Genomic DNA, 19,705 nt, shown 5'->3' on the forward strand with positions numbered 1-19,705 from the left:
CAGGGGAGGGCAGTTAGGTGTCGATCGGGCTGGCAGGGGAGTGGTTAGGGGGTGATCAGGCTGGCAGGCAGAGTGGTTAGGGGCAATCAGGAAGGCAGGCAGGCGAGTAGTTGGAAACCAGCAGTCCTAGGTTGTGAAAGGGATGTCCGACTGCCTGTTTAGGCCCAATCCAATGGATCGGGCCTAAACAGGCAGTTGGACATCCCCTAAGGGGTACCAGATTGGAGAGGGTGCAGATTGGGCTGAGAGACACCCCTCCCCTTGTGCATGAATTTCATGCACCGGGCCTCTAGTGAATTAAATATCCATCCATGGACAAAATTGCCTTTGTGTAATTTGAAGTGTCTAGCACCACAGGCCAAGGGGCATGGGAGGAGTCTTGCCCAACTTAGCTCTGGTACTAGATAGCCTTCAGTAATTCAGGATTGATCAAAGACATAAAAATAAGACCTGATACCATAATTCCTGGAAATAAATTTAGGGAAGAAGCCCTCAACACTGGTCTCAGCAATGATTTTTTGGATGACACTAAAAGCAATGAAAGTAAAAATAACCTCAATCTATATCAAATTTTAAGGCTTCTTCATAGCAAAAAACAAGCAACAAAATTAAAAAGCAACATACAGGCCTGGCTGGCATGGCTCAGTGGTTGAGCATCAACCTATGAGGTCACGGTTTGATTCCTGGTCGGGACACATACCTGGGTTGTGGGCTCAATCCCCAGTGTGGGGCTTGCAGGAGGCGGCCAATCAAGGATGCTCTCTCATCATTGATGTTTCTATCTCTCTCTCTCCCTCTCCCTTCCTCTCTGGAATCAATAAAATATATTTTTAAAAGTAAAGTAGGAGTGGAGACCTAAAGAAAGATTATACCTAACTATACTCTGTTCTCCATGGAAATAGATTTCTGATATGTTTTCCTGCTATTCAATGTAAAGAATAAGAATTATCTCGCTGTGCTTTATTATGGGACCTGTTTTTAGAGTCACCTTTATTAAGGTATAATTTAGGTACCACAAAATGCACCCACTTTAACAGTACAGTTTAATGATCTTTGATAAATCTATACACCCATGTAACCTGCATTACAATCATGATATAGAACGTTTCCATCACCCCCCAAAAAAATCCCCCCATGCCCCTTGACAGTCACTTCCCTTTGCATGGCCCCAGACCACCACCAATCTTCTCATCATAGGTTAACTTTGCCTATTTTAGAATTTCTGTAAGTGAAATTATGCAGTATGCATTCGTTTATTTCTAGCTTGTTTTGATAGTCTATTTTATTTTCTGTAGAGTCTATTTATGTTTACATGTATGTGGTGTTTATACATTATGCTTTTTTGTTTGTTTGTTTTGTTAATCCTCACCTGAGGGTATTTTTCCATTGATTTTTAAGGAGAGGGAAAGAGAGAGGAAAAGACAGAGAGAAACATCGATTTGAGAGAAACACATTGCCTCCTGCATGAGCCCCAACCAGGACCCAACTAGGGAGGAGCCTGCAACCAAGGTACATGCCTTTGGTCCGCAGGCTGACGTTCTATCCACTGAGCAAAACCGGCTAGAGCTACTGAAAAATAATAAAACAAGTAGGACACAAGAATATAAGTTCATACATTCCACTTATTATTACCTATTTCAGATGCAGTTAAACCATAATGAGCTTAGTTTTTAATGTCTTTTAAAAAGGCATAAAACCCCTCAGAACAACTTTTCATTATTGAGATGTTTTTTACAATTCACTGTGTCCCTTCAGAGAAGTTTCATTTCTAAAAGTAACCCCAGGATGAGCCTTGTTTATACTTTGACACCAGTTTGAATCATTTTTGTCACTTACACACAGCCCTCCATGTCTTCTTCTGAAAAAGTCCAGTCCCTTTGTGTCTTATGGAACTCACAAGTTCAGCCCAGGCTGGAATGAAAAGTACCATGGAAATGTTATGTCCTACAAGTGTAGGAAAACAGTGTTGAGAAGCCTGTCACACCAGATGTCCCCCCAGCTCAAAGTGTAGAGAATCAGGTTCCATAGGATTCAAGTCTCCTGCCACCTGATCATAGATTCCTCTTGGATCCTCATATTTGTCCTCAGACCAGTGGAGGTCACAGGGGTCCTGACAAACAAAGGCGGAGTTAGAACCATAGAGAGATGCCCTATGGATCATCATTGCAGCTCTGGAGGATACACTCATACTCAACTTCCTAGAGAAAAAAACGTTTCACCTTCTAATTATGGGGGGAAATTCCAGCATGTAAAAAGATGAGAGTGATTATAATGAACTCCCACATACCATCACCTAGCTTTGATAATATCAACCCTTGGTCAATCTTGATTTATCTATATCTCTATATTCTCATCCTCTACCCCCACTAACTGGATTATTTTTTAATATTTTTTTATTGATTTCAGAGAGGAAGAGAGAGATAGAAACATCAATGATGAGAGAGGATCACTGATTGGCTGCCTCCTTCATGCTCCACACTGGGGATGGAGTCCACAACCTGGGCATGTGCCCTGACCGGGAATTGAACCTCCTGGGTCTATGCTCAGCCACTGAGCCACACCGGTGGACCTAACTAGATTATTTTTAAGCAAGACCAAGATATGTCATGATTTCCAGTCAGAAAAAGAATTTTAATGTAAGATTATGAAACTTTTTAAAAGCCCATGATATTGGCTAAGGGAATTGTGAAATGTGAGTTGTGATTCTGTTAGTCCTAGGAATTGCCAAAACATTTCCTCACAAAATGGAAAAGGAAAAAGACTGCATAGAGCAGTCCTTACGGGGGACTGCTCTCTAAGTTTGGGAGAAACGATTGTTTCAGCTCAGAAAACTTTACAGCAGATTTGCCAGGGGCCACAGTATGGCCTGCTGCCTGTTTTTGTACTGTTCAAAAGCTAAGAACAGTTTTACTTTTTTTTGATGGCTGGGAAAGTATCAAAGGAAGAATAATATTTGTGACATATGAAATTCAAATTCAGTGTCAAAAAAAAGTTTTATTGGAACTTAGCCACACTCATTTGTCTATGTATTGCCTATGGATGCTTTCACACGACAATGGCAGAGTTTCATAGTTTTGAGGACAGAATGTCCTGCAAAGCCCAAAATACCTATTATCCGAAAAAGTGGTTCAGCACCATGGACAGCACTTTATACTCGTTTTGTCCACCCTGGTAGGGAGAACAGCGCCCGATCTGGGACAATGTTACAGAGGGAAATCTTTGGCCCAGAGGTTCCGGGATTCGCCAAGGCTACACCAAAAGTCAGGTGTTCTGCCCCACCTCCCTTACTGTGAGGCAGTTAGTGGGGGTTAGTTGATGATAAAGTGCCTGTCTGTTGCTTTTGCCTGTTCTGCTACCATGCTCACTTCTCTTCTCTCTGCCACTCTCTCACTCTCAATCCAGTCCATTGAGTGGGGCTGGCTCCTACTCCCTAATGCCATGCACTGATCCAGACCTGTCTAATTAGTATATTTCCTCCCCTGCCTCAGTAGTTCAGTGATGAGTATGTGACCCAAGCTAGACCAATAAGTGTCAGCATTGGGGCTTTGGAGCTAATGGAAAGAGGCATTCTTTTTCCTTGAAGGTTTCCGGTCTAATAGGATTCAAACCTGGATTTACTGGGGACATCTTTAAGGAGGAAATTCTTGGTCCAGCTGTGTGGGTCTGAAGACAATTCTATGCCTTGATATTTTGATTGAATGAGTCCAATTTTTTCCCTCTGCATCTCTCTGATTAACCAGTATAGTGGTGATGGCTAACTATCCAACAAAATGCATACCTTTTTCCTTCCACAGTAATATAACTGTAGTAAGACATAAAACTGCCAAGCTAGACTATGTTTCTCAGCCTCCTTTGTAGTTAGATTTGGCCATGTGACCATGTTCTTGCCAGGGGAATGAGTAGAATGTATAATTTCTGGGCCTGGACCATAAGGCATAGTTGATCCTCCATCACACTCTTTTCCTCTTCCACTGGTTGAAGCCCCCACTGAACTGGCCCACCAATGCAAACTTGGATGATGTGCTAGGGGACGGCAGAGGACCATAATGGAAAGAGCTTGGATTCTGTAATAACCATGTGCAGTAGGGCCACTCATTTCTGACTACTGTGTAAGAAAAAAAACAGACTGTCTTGTTTAGGGCATCGGATTATTGCCAGGCCTGTTTGTTATAGCAGCTAGCTTACCCTAAGGAGTAGAATGTGGGTTTGGGGCATTAGCCAGGAAAGACTTCTGCAGCTACAAATCTCACCATATGTACTTTATCGTAGAGGGGTCCCCAGGCCCCAGAAGGGGCATACAGTCTTTCTACCTCATCGTATAGGTGCCCTGGAAAAGCCATATTCTCCTCCTCAAGACCTGTGAAACCTGGAGTTGGAGTAGAAAGAAGGGATGATCATGTACCCAGTCCAGATGTCAGGGGTATCTATGAGTGGGGGAGTTCTGATGTGGTCATAACTCACCTCTGGGATAAGATACCTCCTCCAGTGTTGGTGGCAGCTGAGGGTTGAAATCCTTCATGGAGTGATAATATGGCTCTACGTCTGTTGTGCTAACCTGTCAACACCCCCACCCCCCCAAAAAAAAAACCAAGATAGTTTTTTCATCCTTTGACTCCCTGGAAAGGTCAATAACCTGAAGCTAATGGGATTTTAGTCACTGCCAGTGCCCTGTCACTGGGGCTGTCAGGAGCACCCCCACTCACTGTGGAGCTTTGATTGTCCAGGTCTGTAGTCCACTGGCTCTCTTCATATTCATTCCTGATTGGGCCCTCCTCCGACCTTCCAGGTTAGAGGTATGGAGGGCAGTTGGGTGTTGACCCTCGGACACCCATCACTCCCAAACCTCCTCCCTCAGAGCCTTTTTATAGAAGAATATTCCCACTTACTCTGCTTCTGTCTTTTCTGAGATGCCTGAGGGAAGTAAAAAAAAAGGGGGGTTAGAGACACCCCTCCCCCAAGCCCACCTGGCCCTGGAAGACCTTCAATATAGCTCCCGGGCTCCCCATCACCCTTGGGCCTCAATCCCAGCAGGGAAAGGGTCTCCTCACCCTCAGCAAGACGCCTCAGTCTCCGCTGCCAGAGAAATCCTCCAACACAGGAGGCATTAGAAAGCAGCAGAAGACCCCCAACAGCAAACAGCACAGGCATCAGGGGCAGCTCTGAGGATTCTGAGAGCAGAAGGGACCCCCCTTAGCGAATTCAAAACAACTGACTCTAAGTTCAGAGCAGAGTTCTCTGAGAAAAGCCATCCCTGACCAGGCAAAGCCCCTCTTCATAGGTCAGGGAAGCAGAAGGACTGGGGTTTCCATGTCCACTCCTTGCCTCCCCAGGGCAGGTGGCTCCTTTCTCAAGTCAAACCACTAGCAGAGGGTCCTTCTTTTGCCTGAGCCCCATGTAGGAACTCAGACAGGAACTTTAGCTCCTTAGCTGGGGATTCAAGACCTTCTGTAATCTGGCCTCTTATAACATCTCCAGCCTTGTCCACCAACCATAAACCCTGGTATTAGACCCTCCAGCCACACAAACCAATTATGCTATTTCCATAAAAACTTGAAATAGTCAATTGTCTATCATTAAATGTCCTTTCTTCTCAATTTTCATTCACCCTTCCAACTCTATCCCAAATGACTTCCTCTTTGCACGAACTTACATCCTAGACAATATCAGACTCCTATGCTATATCTCTGAGGACAAGAATAAGTCCTTCTAAGTAGACATTTGTTCAGGATTCATTCCCCATCTTCTGCTAACAGCTCTCATTTTCCTTTGAGAACATAGCCACTCCCCCGCTCTCATTTGGTATGGTTCTGTGGGACTCGTAGAGGACACATGGCCCAGCCTGGCCAAAAACAGTACTCATCCCTCTTTTCATAGTGATCAGTTCAGAGACCAGCATTTGACCCAAGGTAGATTTTTGCTCGAACATTTAGGACACTCCTCTGCAGACCTCTAAGAAGTGAAATGAAAGCTGGAGGAGTGAGAGACTTCTTTGTACCTGTGATGAAAGAACCTGAGAAGGAAGTCATCTTAAGATGAAGATAAAGTTGAGAGAGGGTGATAAATAGATTCTTGGTGAAAAATTTAAGGACCTGAATCCAGCCATACTTGGAATTTTTAATTTCATGAGCCAAGTAGTTCCTTTTATTACTGAGAACAGCCAAATTTCTGTCATTTGCAACCTTTTCCTCAGGTTTTGAAGGGGATTGTTTGCAAAATGGTCATAATTCCCCCCCTGTATCCATACTCCTGAGTAGTCCCCTTCCACACTGATTTGGAGTTGAGCCATGTCACTTGCATCAGCCACTGAGACAATAGGAAATGTGACAGACTCAGAAACTTGAAAGGTGCCTGTAAATCAGAGCTTGGCCTCTCTTGCTGCTCTTGAGACGCCTGTGACCACCCCCGTGTGAACAAACCAAGGAGAGATATGTGGCTCAGTTATCTCCATTGTCCCAACAAAGAGCCATATTGTCAGATATGTGAAGAGGAGGCCATCCTGGACCAAACAGTCCCAGCTGCGCTGCCAACTGACTGGAGCCCAGACTAGAACTGCTCAGCCACTCATAGAATCATGAGAATGTTTGTTGCTCTAAGTGCCCATGTTTAGGGTGGTTTGTTATGCAGCGAAAGCCAGCTGATACAGGTTCTACATGGGGAATAAAATCAGGTAATTCTTTCAGGCAAGAGTAAGAACTAAGGAAATGGTTTTGGGCCTCGGGAATAGCGTTAAGGGACTGTGTCCGTAAGGCAGAGGAGACAGAGTTAGAGACCAGAAAGTTCTATTTTCAAGGGAGAGAGGGATTTGCAGGGGATTGAGGACTTACCTGCAGGCTGCTCTGTGGGCAGCTGGTAGTCAGGTTCTCCAGAAGGCTGGTCTAGAGCTAGGGGGTGGATAAAAAGATTGTGAATTAACATAAAAAAATCTGGGATAAGCCTTAAATATCTCAGTTTCCTATTAAGCTTTCCATCCCATTTTGATACTCATGGGAACTGATTCATGGCTTCTTAGGAATATTTCAAGAAGAACTGGAAATTGCTGATAAGGATGATAATACTATTAATAACTATTCTAATGCCTATAATAATAATTGTTGCTTAGTGTTTTGTGGCGTGCAAGGTTCTTTTAACATGAATTGTCAGTTTTTCAGGTTAGCTAAAAAACATGCTGGCTCTCAGGATCCCTTAATAGAGGTATAAATTCTAGATCAAGGGAGTTGAGTGCCATACTTTATGCTTTAGTTCTTTTTTTTTTTAAATATATTTTATTGATTTTTTACAGAGAGGAAGAGAGAGGGATAGAGAGTTAGAAACATCGATAAGCTGCCTCCTGCACATCCCCTAATGGGGATGTGCCTGCAACCAAGGTACATGCCCTTGACCGGAATTGAACCTGGGACCTTTCAGTCCGCAGGCCGACGCTCTATCCACTGAGCCAAACCGGTTTCGGCATGCTTTAGTTCTTAAAGGGAAGACCGGAATGGGGTTGGAGGCAGGAGAGAGAGAAGGAAATACTTTAGAGATGGGAAAGGGTCCATACCTCTATGGGTAAAAGGCTGCTCTGTCAGAAAAGGGAAGACAGAAAGAGGGTGCTTTCATGGGGCAAGCACTTACCTTGTGCAAGGCCCTGTTCTAAACACTTCAGATATATTTATTTATTTACTTCTCACAACTGTGTGCGATAAACCTTGCTTTCAGAACTAAGGCACACCTTATTTTGAGAAACTGTGGCTCAAAGAGGTTTAACTGAGGCCCAAAGAGGTAAAGTAACTTGCTTACGGTCTCCCAACTAGGACTCAGCAGAGCTGGAACTTGAACCCAGGCTTGTCAGAATAAGACTGTGACTAGCCATTACACTACTGATTGGCCTGTCAGAGGCAAAAAATGTTCTCATTAGTCATATTCAAAGAACTTGTCTATTTCATCAAAGTTGCTGAATTTATTGGCCTAAATTTGATCTCAACTAATACTTCCTTATTATCCCCTTAATGTAATGTCCTCTTTTTCACTCCTGATATTGGTTAACTCATGTCTTCTCTCTTTTGCCTTGATCAACTTTATAAATGTTATTGATCTTTTTAAAGAAGCAGCTTTTGGTTTCATTGATTTTTCTATTGTTCTGTTTTTGAGTTCACAAATTTCTGTCCTTACCTTTATTATTTCTTTCCTTTTGTTTACTTTGTGTTTAATCTGCTCTTCTTTTTCTAGTTTCTTACAGTATCAATTTGAGACCATCTTTTTAAAATCTAATATGAACACTTAATGCTATAAATTTCCTGCAAAGCACTGCTTTAGCTGCACCCCACAATTTTCATTTTCATTCAATTCAAACTCTTTTCTAATTTTCCGGTGTCATTAGTTACATTCAGACAGTATCATTCAGTTACTAAAATCTAGTCTCTGGAGATCATCTGCCTGAGTTTTAATTTCATCTCTACCTCCTTCCAGCTGTGTGACCTTTGACAATATGCTAAGGTTGCTGTCAACATGCTCAGGTTAATCTCTCTGAGCCTCAGTTTCTTCATCTGTAAAAGGGTAATAACAGCACTGACTTCACTATGCCACCCTTTAAGTCCTCTGAAGAACTCTGTCCAAAACTGTCCCTTCTGACCTGAGGTGGTGATAGAGATCTGGGCTCCTTTGTCAGCTATTCCGCTGTCTCCCAGCGCATTACTGGCCAGCAGCCAGATCTTGTATCGTGTAGAAGGCTGCAGCCCAGTCAGTGTGAAGGTGGTGGCCTGGGGTGGTAGGACATCCATGTAGAGGAACCCTGGGGTCTCCAGAGCCTCATACCTGCAAGAGAGAGAGGTCTGCTATTCAAGGGGGTGCCCCAGCTCTGTTGGCTGCCACCCCTTCCTGTCTTAACAGGAACCAACCTGATTTGGAACCTCTGTGGCAAGCCCCCATCAAAGCCAGGCTTCCATTCCAGTCCCACCGAGTATGGGGTCACATTCACAACCTTTAATCCAGATGGAGGATCAGGGCGGCCTTTAAGGAAAAGGATGAGGAAAGTAGTCAGAGGATACAAAAGAATTCTGGAAGATTCCTTCCAGATTCTTCCTAAGAATTTTTTATTATTGATTTCAGGAGAGGGAGAGAGAGATAGAAACATCAATGATGAGAGAGAATCATTGATTGGCTGCCTCCTGCACGCCCCCTACTGGGGATCGAGCACGAAACCCCAGGCATGTGCCCTTGATGGGAATCAAACCTGGGACCCTTCAGTCCACAAGCCAATGTTCTATCCACTGAGCTAAACCAGCTAGGGCTTCCTAAGAATGATTTTAAATGTATAGTCAATTCTCATTATTTGTGGTGGTTATGTTCTATAAAGTTATTGTGGACACTGAATTAACAAATACCGTACGATTGTTTCCAGGAGAAATGCAGGGTTAGGTTCCTACAAAACTCTAGTCAAACATTTTTATTAAACAACAACTACATGATCTTGTTTGTGTTTTTCTGTTGAAAGACACCTTATTTAATATATTTTGTTGATTTATTAACATTAAACTCACAGCCAACAGCTCTACCCATGCCTGAACGAAGCTTTTCCAACAGAAGTATTTTCTCCATATGGCACACCACAGCCTTCTTGCACTTACGAACAGCAGGTAACACGTTAGCACTATGCTTGGAAGCCATTTTCAATAGCAAAGCCACTAATAAAGAGCACAAACATCTGTGGCACCAAATAGACTTCAAAAAGGGCACTTATTTACCTCTGAGAGCTTAAACAGGAAGGAAGCCTGTGGCTTTGTTCTACCTGGCTGAGAACGTGCTCATTGGGTGACTTGTATTTCTGACCCATTCTGTACATGTCCCTGAATGACTGGATCAACTGTATAATATATACGTTTCTTGCAGTGGGCTTTTTGTGGGCTTCTCTCACATCCATTCGCCTTATTTCTTCTGGTTACAGAACCCTGAGTATCCTTTGGAGAAACATTTGCCCACATTCTCGGGCCATATGCTTCTGATAGAAGTGACTCCACTTACAGGATGGACATGTGGCAGGGCCTGGACAACAAGAGTGTCACCTTTCCCGGACCACATGATTGGTTTATGGCTGGGAGCTCAGTAGAACCTATAAACCTTAATCCTAGTATTTTCATACCACTATTCTCTTTCTTGTTCTTGTTGTTTTTCATATACTATCAAGAGAAGAAAAAAATTCTGTTTCCCTGGGAAATCTAACAGCCCACTATGAGAAGCCTTATAATAAAGCCAACAGAGAAAACCAGACCTGATAGACGGAGAGTTCTTGATGATAGCTAAACCTAGATTCAGTGAGACCTGAAAATCTACTTTTAAGTTACTTGAGCCAATAAGACCCCTCCTTCTTTTTCCTTTCTTTCTTTCTTTCTTTCTTTCTTTCTTTCTTTCTTTCTTTCTTTCTTTTTTTTTTTTTTTTGTTTTTTTTTGTTGTTGTTGTGGGTTCCCTGCAGATCCAGTCTCTATTAGAATTTTCACGTCATGCAAAAACTCCATTCTTACTAAGACACTGGTTTCAGAAACACTGCCAATATGGGACCAATTAGAGACTTGGGGCTTGACCCGGGAAGCACCTTCCCAACACCCTCACAGTCCTCTCCCAGCGTACTGATGCTGACGAGTTGAATGTTGGTGTGGTCTGAGCCAAGGGGGTTGGTGGCTGTGCATGTGAAGAGAGCATAATCCTGGGCTGCAGAAACGTTGGCAATCGTCAAGAGACTGCTATGGATTCCACCTTGGTGGTATGTGTGTTCTGTGTACCTGGAGAGGAGGTATGACAGGAACTCAGGGAGCATGACTGGGGCTGGAGTGTTATCTGGCTGGGCCTGGGCTCACCTGGGATCCTGGAGATCCAGAGGGACCCCATCTTTAGTCCAAGTGAAAACAATGTTGGGGACACCTCTGGCACGACAGTGGAGGGTGGCGGAACTGGTGCTATCTCCAGCTGCAGCCACCTTAGTTAGAGGTGTGGGGTGTTCTACCTGGGGGGAAACTAGGAAAGGTTGGAGGTCAGCATGAAGTATTTGGAAGGACATGAGAGCTGTAGGTTTAGTGGCAGCCCTTGAAGTCAGTTATGGGTGTTACTTACATCTGACAATAAGTCGGACCAGCCCTCGGGCTGGAGGTGCCACACCATTGTCCACGATGCACTGGTAAGCACCTGCCTGAGCCAGCTTGGCATTGTGAATACGAAGATGCCCTGTGGATCCCTTTGATATCTTCTCCATGTCATCTAGGCTCTGGTCTTCCTCCTCTTCTCCCTGGATGCCCAAGACTCAGGGAGATGGCCTCCAATCTTGCCCCAGTTCCATTATCCCCAAAACTGGGTCCCTTCTGTAGCCTCATTCTCCTAGCCACAATCATTCTTTATAGAGATAGCAAAGAAACAAATACCCCCTATCATCCATCCATCCATCCATCTATCCACCTACCCATTTATCCAACCATTCATTCATGGAGACATTTATCCACCTATCCATCTATTTAACCATGCACTTATTCATCCACTTGTCTACCAGTCCATCCACCTTTCCTTCCATCCATTCATCCATTTACCCATTCATTCATCTAACCATTTGTTTTCCTTATATCTATCCATCTATTTGCCCTTTCATCTCTCCACCTTCTGTCCTATCTATTCACTCATACATGCACACATTCCTAAGTATATTCATCTGTTTATCAATACATCCATCTTTCCAACTCTTCATCCATTTATTTATCATCCTTCCACAGACATCTTTATACTGATGGAGTATCTATCCATTCATCTACTTTGTAATCTAATCCATTCATCTACTCATTTCTCTCATTCGATTATCTAGCCGTCCATTTACCCTTTTATCCATTCATTCTCTTGTCCATTTGTTTATCTGTTGTTCCATCCACCTACTCATCGACCCATTTACCTATCAAACTACATATCCATCCACCTGCCCACCTGGTTATCTATCCAGTTATCCATCATGCATCTGCCATTCAACAGTTAGTTCTTGGAGAATGCCCTGACATGTATACAGTTATTCAGGGCCATATAGATGTGATCCTTCTTCCCAAGGAGCTGACAGTTAAGAAACCACATTTCCCAGTCCCACCTCCATTTACCAAAGATTGGATCCTCACCAGTCTTTCCCAGCTGAACATCTCTGGAAGGATGGGATTGGCATCAGCGGTGCAGACGATATCTGCAGAACCCCCAATATTCACCTCAGTGGGGTCCTGGAGAACTCGGATGGTGGGAGCATCTGGAAAAGGAGGCAGGAACTTGGGGGAAAGCACTTGGACCCAGACAGGCCATGGTGGAAGAGGGTCCCAGGTGAGAGGTATCTTAGAGGTGTCCCTGGAAGTTATGGGTCTGATACGGTCTGCCCTTTATATGGAACCCTTGGAATAGTTCCCAGGGTTAGTGAGGTTGTCCTGATCCTGTACTGTGCCTCTATGGTGATGAGGGTAGGTCGGGTGGACTTCCAGAATTGCATGGAGGTGGGGCTTCCACAGTGGGCTTAACAGGTAGATCCATGTAGGTGGATCCCCTGTCTGGATAGAAATCGTGTAGGCTCTCTCTTAGTGGGCAGTGTAGCCAAGGTGGGCATGGTTCCATGAAGGCTGGGGCTTCCAGAGTGAGAGGTTTCCAGGATGGGCGAATATCCCTGGGTGGGCAGAGCTTCCACAACAAGGAGACTCCACAGTGAGCGAGGCTCCTGGGTGGATGTCATTTCCATGATGGGCGGGGCTCCCAGAGCTGCCTGTTTCCGAGGGTGATGAAGGGGCTCACAGTGTACATCCAGCCGCACTAGAGCTTCAGCGGTGCCTTCCGAGTTCTGGCAGTGCAGCTGATAGAAGCCATCGTCAGCGCGGGTCACATTCCACAGCTGCAGAGCTCCACCAGCCAGGATGCGGTGCCGGGGCCCACCAGCTGGGAGAGGTCAGGGTGAGGGGTTTGCCAGGGGCTCCCTTTCTGAAGACCTGCACCCCTTTCCATGCCCATTCCTGCACCTGGGCTGAGGCGGTAACCACGGAAGGTCCAGTTGAAGGCCTCCGGCGCCGGGTTGGCAGACACTAACACAGGCAGCAGTGCTTGGCCCTGCTCCACTGCAGTTACCACGAGCACCTGCTCCCCCAAGAACTCGGGAGGGTCTGCGGAGCGGGGACCATTGGGAGTCAAGATTGTGGTGAAGGTTTGGGACTGGGGCAAATCTGAGGTCAGGTGCAGGTGGGCAGGTTTAAAATCGGGTTTGCGTCTAGAGTCAGTTGGGCAAGTACAGGATTAAGCTGGGAGGTTAGTGGTTAGGATCCAGTTGAGGAAAGGGGTAGAGGGCAGAGTCAGGTTTAAGGATGGAGGGAGTGTTCGGAATGGGACTCACTGCCAGGAGTTATGAGGACCAAGGCAAGAGGGGGTTTGGGCAGGATAGGAGGCGATGCCTGGCTGTGATCAGGACAAAGGTCAGGAAAGTGTTAAGGTTTAGGATGGAGGTCAAGGACAGGACCGAGGTGAAGGCCCGAGTGAGAAGGGGTCAGGAGGGGAGGGAGGCGGTCCAGGCCTGCAGGCCAGCACGCGTACACAGCACGTTGAGTCGGTAGAAGGCGCTCACGGTTTCCCGGAGCTGAACGCTGTGGGCGCGGCAGGTCACACGGTGGCCGTGGTCACCAGATGACATTCTCAGAAGGATGCTCCTGGCCGCGGCAGAGCCTTTGAATGGGGCGCTCCGGAGCGGTGAGATTACGCCTTCCAGCCTGTGGACAGGGCGGGGGGCGGGGGTCATGTCAGGCTGGCGCGGGGGGTGGTGGGAGCACAGGCCGAGGTGGGATGGCGGACTGGGCAGGACGGCAGGCAGGGCAGGAAGGAGCGGGACTCCGAAGGTACAGGGACTCGGCCAGAGCAAGGGCGGGGCGGGCCGCTCGCACTCTCACTTCTCCCCTTCCTTGTCCCAGGACAGGTTGACCGGAGGGTTGCTGCTAATGCTGACGCACGTCAAGTTTAAGGCGTCCCCGGGGCGCAGCGCCGACGCGTTGGCCAGGATCGTCAAGTTGGTTGGGGGAACTTCGAGAACGGGTCCGAGGAGGGGGATTCAGGGGGGAAGAGGGGGGCCCAGCCCCGCACCCCTCCCCCAGACCGGCTCTGGCTCAGTTACCCTCTGGCCAAGCCCTCCCCGTCAATCCAGCCGGCGGGGCCCTTACACTGCACCACCAGCTGCGTGGACGCGCTGAGCTGGCCCGCTTTGCACGTGAACTTGGCCTGGTTGTCCGATGGACCCGTGACGAGCACCAGCTCCCGGGAGAAGGTGCTCCCGGACTTCTCCAGGTTCCCCAGCTGCACCCGCCGCGGCTCCTGGGGCAGCCGCGGTTCGGTCACCGTGCGTGCGTCCTGCGGGGCGGAGACTGACTAGAGGACCGCGTGGTCCTGCCATTCCCGCCCCGGGACGCCCCCATTGGGGTGGCAGCCACTAGCCCAGAGAGAGCCTGCGTGATGAGGAAAAGGCGCCCCCTTCCGCGGGCACCTTGCTAGGGCCGAGGAAGAGACTGCAACTGATCACCCCCAAGCCGGAATCTCTCCTGACGAACCTGGGCGCCCCAAGCCCCGCTGTTTTGCTATCGGATCCCTCCGCGGTTCCCGCCGCCTCACCCATGTCCCGCCTCCTCTGCTTTCCGGGGGGGCCAGCGATGGTTGGTGCCCCTGCCAACCCGCAGGCCCAGCCCTCAAAACCCACTCCAGCTACGTTTACGAAACACCAAATACTAGGAAACTCCCTTGGAATTCCCCAGCCTTTCCCAGAATGCCTTCATTTTTTTCCTATCTTTGGTTCTTTTTCTTAGCATTCCCACTTTCCCCCAAATTTCTTGGGATCATTCCCTTAATTCAATTGTCTTTCCACAGGTTTCTGAATCCTTTCCCGATATTCTCTTATTATCCTCATCTTTTACTAGAATCCTTTGTGCGAATCCAAAGTCTTGGCATTTCCCCGAATTCCATCCCATTAAATGAAGTTACATTTCATCCCTAGAATCCCTAGTTTTTCCCCTAGAATTTTCACTAGCTCCCTAAATTCCCAAGATCACCCCAGAATTCTGTCAGACTTCCTTTTAATTTTACCAGAATTTTATTCACTCACCCCCAAATCCTAAGAATTCGATTTAATATTCATTTATGGACTTTCAATGCTCTGTGGAATGACTTACCTTTCCCCAAATTTCTAGTCTTTACCCATCATTGTCTTTGTTCCTGGGATTCTTAGTCTTTCCCTAACATTTCTGGCATTTCATCTGAATTCTGAGGTTTCACCAGATTTTCCTTTAATAAATGAATTGCCTTTTCTGTAGAATTCCCAATCCTGATCCAAAAATTCCTTCATTTGAGATAAGATTCTCACTGATTTCCCAAAATTCCCAGGATTTCCCTTGGATTCAATTTAATTATTATGGCATTTGTCTGTGTCTTTTCCAATTCCCTGCCAAAACTCGAAATCTCCAGTATTTTTCAAGAAACTCAGTTTTCCCCCCAAGATTTCCCAAAATGGAAGAGACAGGGCCTCATCCTTTCCCCCACATTCCTGGCCACCCCAGCCCTTGCTTGGCACTGACCTTGAACCAGGTGAGGGAGGGGTCTGGGTTGCCTCCAATGGCCAAACACACCAGCTTCACCCGGGTTCCAGCCCGGAGGGGCCGCCCCTGCGGGGGCCCCTCGATCCACAGCTTCTGGGCAGGATCTGAGACCGAAAGAGTGGCTTTGCTCTTTGGGCTGAGCCCCAAGAGTAGGGTCTCTGAGTCAGGAGGCAGTGCCCTGCCCGCCCCCTGGGGCGAGGATGGGGGCTCACATCTCACGTTCAGAGTGAGCGACTTTTTGAAGGTCTCCTTCGCGAAGGCCTCACTGAAGGCCTCACAGGTGAGGGTCAGACCATTGTCCTCCCGCCGCACCAGGAACGTCAGGTTGGACATGGAGATGTGGCCACCATGAAGGCCCTGGCAGGGAAGAGCTTCAGCACTAGGGACTAGAGCACACCTCATCCATGGGCCAGAGGCCTGAGTCCACTCTATACCCCAGCAGTAACCCAGGAGGTCCAGGCCCCCGTCCATGCTCCCCAAGGCATTCTCTCCCAGATCCAAGAGATATGCCCTCAACTCCCTCCTCCCTCAGACCCAGGAGCCGTGCCCCTGCCTCACATCCATGACCGTCTCCTCTGTGGGCAGCAACTGCCGCCAGCCCAGCCACCACCGCAGCAGGACCCGTGGGCGACTGGACTTAGTGATGCAGGAGAGGGTCACATTCTTGTTCTCAGACTGGGATGCAGATCCCAGGATAGTAACAGCACTGGGAGGAACTGCAGGGATGATGGACAGAGGAGAGAGACGCTAAGCAGGGCTGGATGCCTCACAGACCAGCCCAGAAAGACAGGGAACTGGGGACAGATGACAAGGTCTTTGGCATTAGACAGGCGTGCTTTGGAGACGCAAACCAATGGTTCTCTGGCGCATGGACTGACAGATGGGCCCCTGGCACCAGGACTCACAGGTAACCTGCAGCGTGACCCCACGTTCCTGGATCTCTTCAGATACGCTGTTGTGGGCCTCACAGCTGAGCCTCACCCCATGATCTTCTGGCCGTATGACCATGACTAGCAGGCTTCGGGCCACTGCCTGAGTATGCTCTGTGCCCCACGCTGTGGACATGGGCTGGCCATTCTGGAGACAGGAACAGACCTGGATCAGCTCAGGGCCAGCTCCTGGTACCTGCCCTGCTCCCCACCCTCATGCCTGCTTCTGCCCTCACCTTCAGCCACTGCAGTGTAGCTGGTGGATTCCCTCCTCGGGCCATGCACAGCAGCTCCAAGCTCTGCCCTGCCCGCACATGCCCCTCCTCCAGGCCTGGCCACTCAATCACAGGGGGTCCCGGGGGGACTGGAGAGCAGCAGTCACTTGGTGGGCCTGGGCAGCCCATCCACTCTTTCCAAGCTCCCCAGTCTGAACCCTCGTGTTTCTCTTTGAGAGCCAGAACCATTCATAATCCCGGTATGCCCCCAGTACCTCCCATTCCTACTCCCTGTCCCCGGGCCATAGTCCACGCCGTTCCCCACTTACACAGAACATTCATGGTGAATGAAACCTTGATAGGGATATCCAAAGCTGGGCTGGACCCCTCACAGACCAGTAACTGCCCATTATCCGAGCTCTGGGGTGTCACCCTGGGGGGAGGGGGTTGGAGTTCTAATTCAGTCATTATCTTAAATCTGGGGAATTAGGGTAAAGAGGTCCCCACACCTGGTCTAAGTCTCCATGCTGATTTCTTCTAGGATCTGGAGTTCCATGGAAGAGATTTGGGGGATCAGGAATGAGAATTGGGGTCCCAGAGGCCCAAACATGGCCAAAATCTTTGTCCTTGATACTCTGGAACTGAGATTCCCATGAAGAAGTTTTGGAGGGTCAGAGTGAAGAATTGGGTCCCAGATATTCATACCTGACCCCGGTTTCCATGCTTGAATCCCTGGGGCATGGGATTTTCATGGAGAAATTTGGGAGCCAGGCTAAGGGTAGGACATCCCAACTCCCATACCTGGCTGTGGCCTCTGTGATGAAGAGTTTCTCCTGGGATCCCTCATTCACGTCAGTAGTGATGTCGGAAATTATTTGTCCACCTTGGGGTAATGAGAGGGCTGAAGGGGTGCCAGGTTCTCCCCAAGGTGGGTCCTGGGGGTCCTGGCCTGGAAGCCATAGGGTGGACATACTGCCCCCTCTCTCTCTTGGTTCTGGAGGAAAAGCACTAGCTCCGTTCCCTCCACACATTCAGGACTTCCTGAATCCCAGAGTCCTCAGGGCTGGGTCCTGGGCCTCTTCCCTTCCCTCCCTCCCATCTCATCCTTGTTGGGTGTATCACCCACATCCATTACTCAGCGTCTCATTTTTGCACCAACGATGACACCATATCTCTATCTGGAGCCTCAGCCCCTTCCCTGAGTCCCAGACCAGCAGCCCTGTGATCGCCTTGGTGCTTTTCCCTGGGTGTCTCCTCCCATCCACCAGATTCCATGCTGGCCTCAGCATCTCCTCAAGCCAGTGTCCCCATCTCAGAAATGTCATATTTTCGGGGGCCCCTAAGAGGGCATGGGGAAGGCACACCAACTCCAGGGCCTCACACTACCCCTAGCAGTTCATCCACACTCACTTTGAAGGAAGGTGATGTCAGGTGCTGGCTTTGCATCCCCAGATACACAGCTGACCACGTACTCCTGCCCAGCTACCCACGTGACTGTGCTCCCTGCCTCAGGGGTCAGCTGAAGCGTCTTGGGGGGCACTGGTGAGAAAGGGTCTGGGGTAAGCCGCCACCACCGAGGAGGATGTGAGGGTTTGGGCTGAGTCTCATTGCTCAGGAAATCGGTTCTGAAACCTGGATCTGAGGAAGGAGAGGCTGGGGGCTTGTACTCCTGGGACCTGGGGTAGGAGAGGACTAAGAAGTCCAGACTCATGGGTTTTGGGGGGAGGGGGTATCTCTCACCCATACCCAGAATGGAGAGGATCACTCTGGGAGACACGAGCTCAGGCCCTGTCTCGGAGCGGCCGACCTGGCACTCATACTCTGCATCGTCACTGAGGTCACATGCTTCAATATGCAGGTGGAATTCACCTGCAGGTAGGACCCAAGGTCAGGGCCACCGTCAGCCTCTGCTGACGGCTCAGGGTCTCAGGCTCTGATCCCTTACCTCTAGTAGGGTTGCCTTCCAGGCGGTAGCGTGGGAAGCCAGGGATCCTCGGGTCGGGACCTAGGAGCAGCCCATCTTTGGCCCATTGCACGACACTGCCAGGGGCACTGACCCCACATCGAAGCTCAGCGGCAGCCCCCTCCACCACCGTCGTGTTGTCAGGCAGAGCCCAGAAGCCTCTGGAGGCTGAGGCAGGGATCTGCAACTGGGCCAGGCCTGGGGACACAGCAAAGTCAGCAGGAGAGGGCAGAGGGTCTGTCTGGAGAATGTGAGTGGGAAATGAGGGCCTCTTAACACTAGATCACAAGGCCAGGATCCCACTTACCTGTGGTCAGCATTCCCACGAGGAGCAAGGGAGCCCGGATGGGGATCCTCAGGGCCGTTCCATGCCCTCTGCCTGCGGCTCCTGCAGTGCCCACTGCCTGCCTCCTGTGTCTGCCCCTGGCTTTCTCTGGGTCCCTCTCCCTATGTCTCTGTCTCTTGCTTTTCTCTTTGTCTCTCTTTTGCCATCTGTCTCCTTCTCTTTCTCTGTTTTTCTTTCTTCCCATGAGTCCATCTCTCCTCTTACTCTCTCCCTCTCTTTTCCCTTCTGTCTTTCTATCTCTCTCCCTGCCCTGAGTACCTTCCACTCTACCTTTTCCTGTCTTTCTCTCTATTTCTCTCTCCCTAAGGTGCACACTCATTCTCTCTGAGCTTCTCTCTCCTTCCCCATAAGTCTCTGTCTTTCTTCTCTCCTGCCACCCCAATCCCTGCTTTCCTTTCACCACTCCCAGCCCCCTAGGGAAGACCCGCTGTCAGAGTCCAGCAGGCCCTATGAGCCAAGGAGAGCAATGAGGCCGATGAGGTCAGTCGCAGAGCTGAGCCTTATTCTGGGACCCAGCCTGATCTTGTCCTTGCCTTGCTACCTTCCTGAGACACCCTCTCAAGTCTCCAGCTCCAGACCTCTGTCCAGCAGGCTCCTCCCAGCCCAGTTGGAGCATGAAATCCCCTGTCAGCACATGCCAGGCATAGTCCTTGGTGCCTCC

General features: G+C 48.7%; 1 protein-coding gene across 2 annotated transcripts; it reads right to left on the reverse strand.

Moving 5' to 3' along the window:
* Positions 1-1,785: 1,785 nt before the first annotated feature.
* Positions 1,786-19,449, reverse strand: NPHS1 (NPHS1 adhesion molecule, nephrin). 2 transcript variants are annotated; one of them, XM_079759555.1, is made up of 29 exons: positions 19,006-19,449; positions 18,681-18,896; positions 18,482-18,604; positions 18,146-18,274; positions 17,537-17,618; positions 17,065-17,168; positions 16,757-16,884; positions 16,497-16,668; positions 16,150-16,307; positions 15,804-15,948; positions 15,571-15,695; positions 14,170-14,356; positions 13,903-14,032; positions 13,553-13,725; positions 12,988-13,128; positions 12,767-12,907; positions 12,115-12,236; positions 11,081-11,252; positions 10,828-10,984; positions 10,601-10,752; positions 8,874-8,985; positions 8,609-8,790; positions 6,825-6,881; positions 5,049-5,168; positions 4,887-4,911; positions 4,704-4,779; positions 4,462-4,555; positions 4,251-4,357; positions 1,786-2,110 (listed from the first exon to the last, which is right to left on the reverse strand). In XM_079759555.1, the coding sequence occupies exons 1-29, from the start codon at positions 19,361-19,363 to the stop codon at positions 1,979-1,981; spliced, it is 4,020 nt and encodes a 1,339-aa protein (XP_079615681.1). In that variant the 5' UTR covers positions 19,364-19,449; the 3' UTR covers positions 1,786-1,978. The 2 variants fall into 2 exon arrangements, with proteins under 2 accessions (XP_079615681.1, XP_079615680.1); XM_079759554.1 differs by having other exon boundaries at positions 4,251-4,366.
* Positions 19,450-19,705: the final 256 nt, after the last annotated feature.

Source organism: Cnephaeus nilssonii, assembly GCF_951640355.1.
Source record: "Cnephaeus nilssonii genome assembly, chromosome: 20".
NCBI classification, from domain to species: domain Eukaryota; kingdom Metazoa; phylum Chordata; class Mammalia; order Chiroptera; family Vespertilionidae; genus Cnephaeus; species Cnephaeus nilssonii.

Coding starts and splice junctions, on each gene's coding strand:
- NPHS1 (XM_079759554.1), bottom strand. CDS start 19,363: ATGAGTGTGCACCTTAGGGAGAGAGAAATAGAGAGAAAGACAGGAAAA. Junction 8,791..8,873: donor CCACAGAGGTTCCAAATCAG/GTTGGTTCCTGT, acceptor TCTCTCTTGCAG/GTATGAGGCTCTGGAGACCC. Junction 4,367..4,461: donor GGAGGTATCTTATCCCAGAG/GTGAGTTATGAC, acceptor CTCCAACTCCAG/GTTTCACAGGTCTTGAGGAG.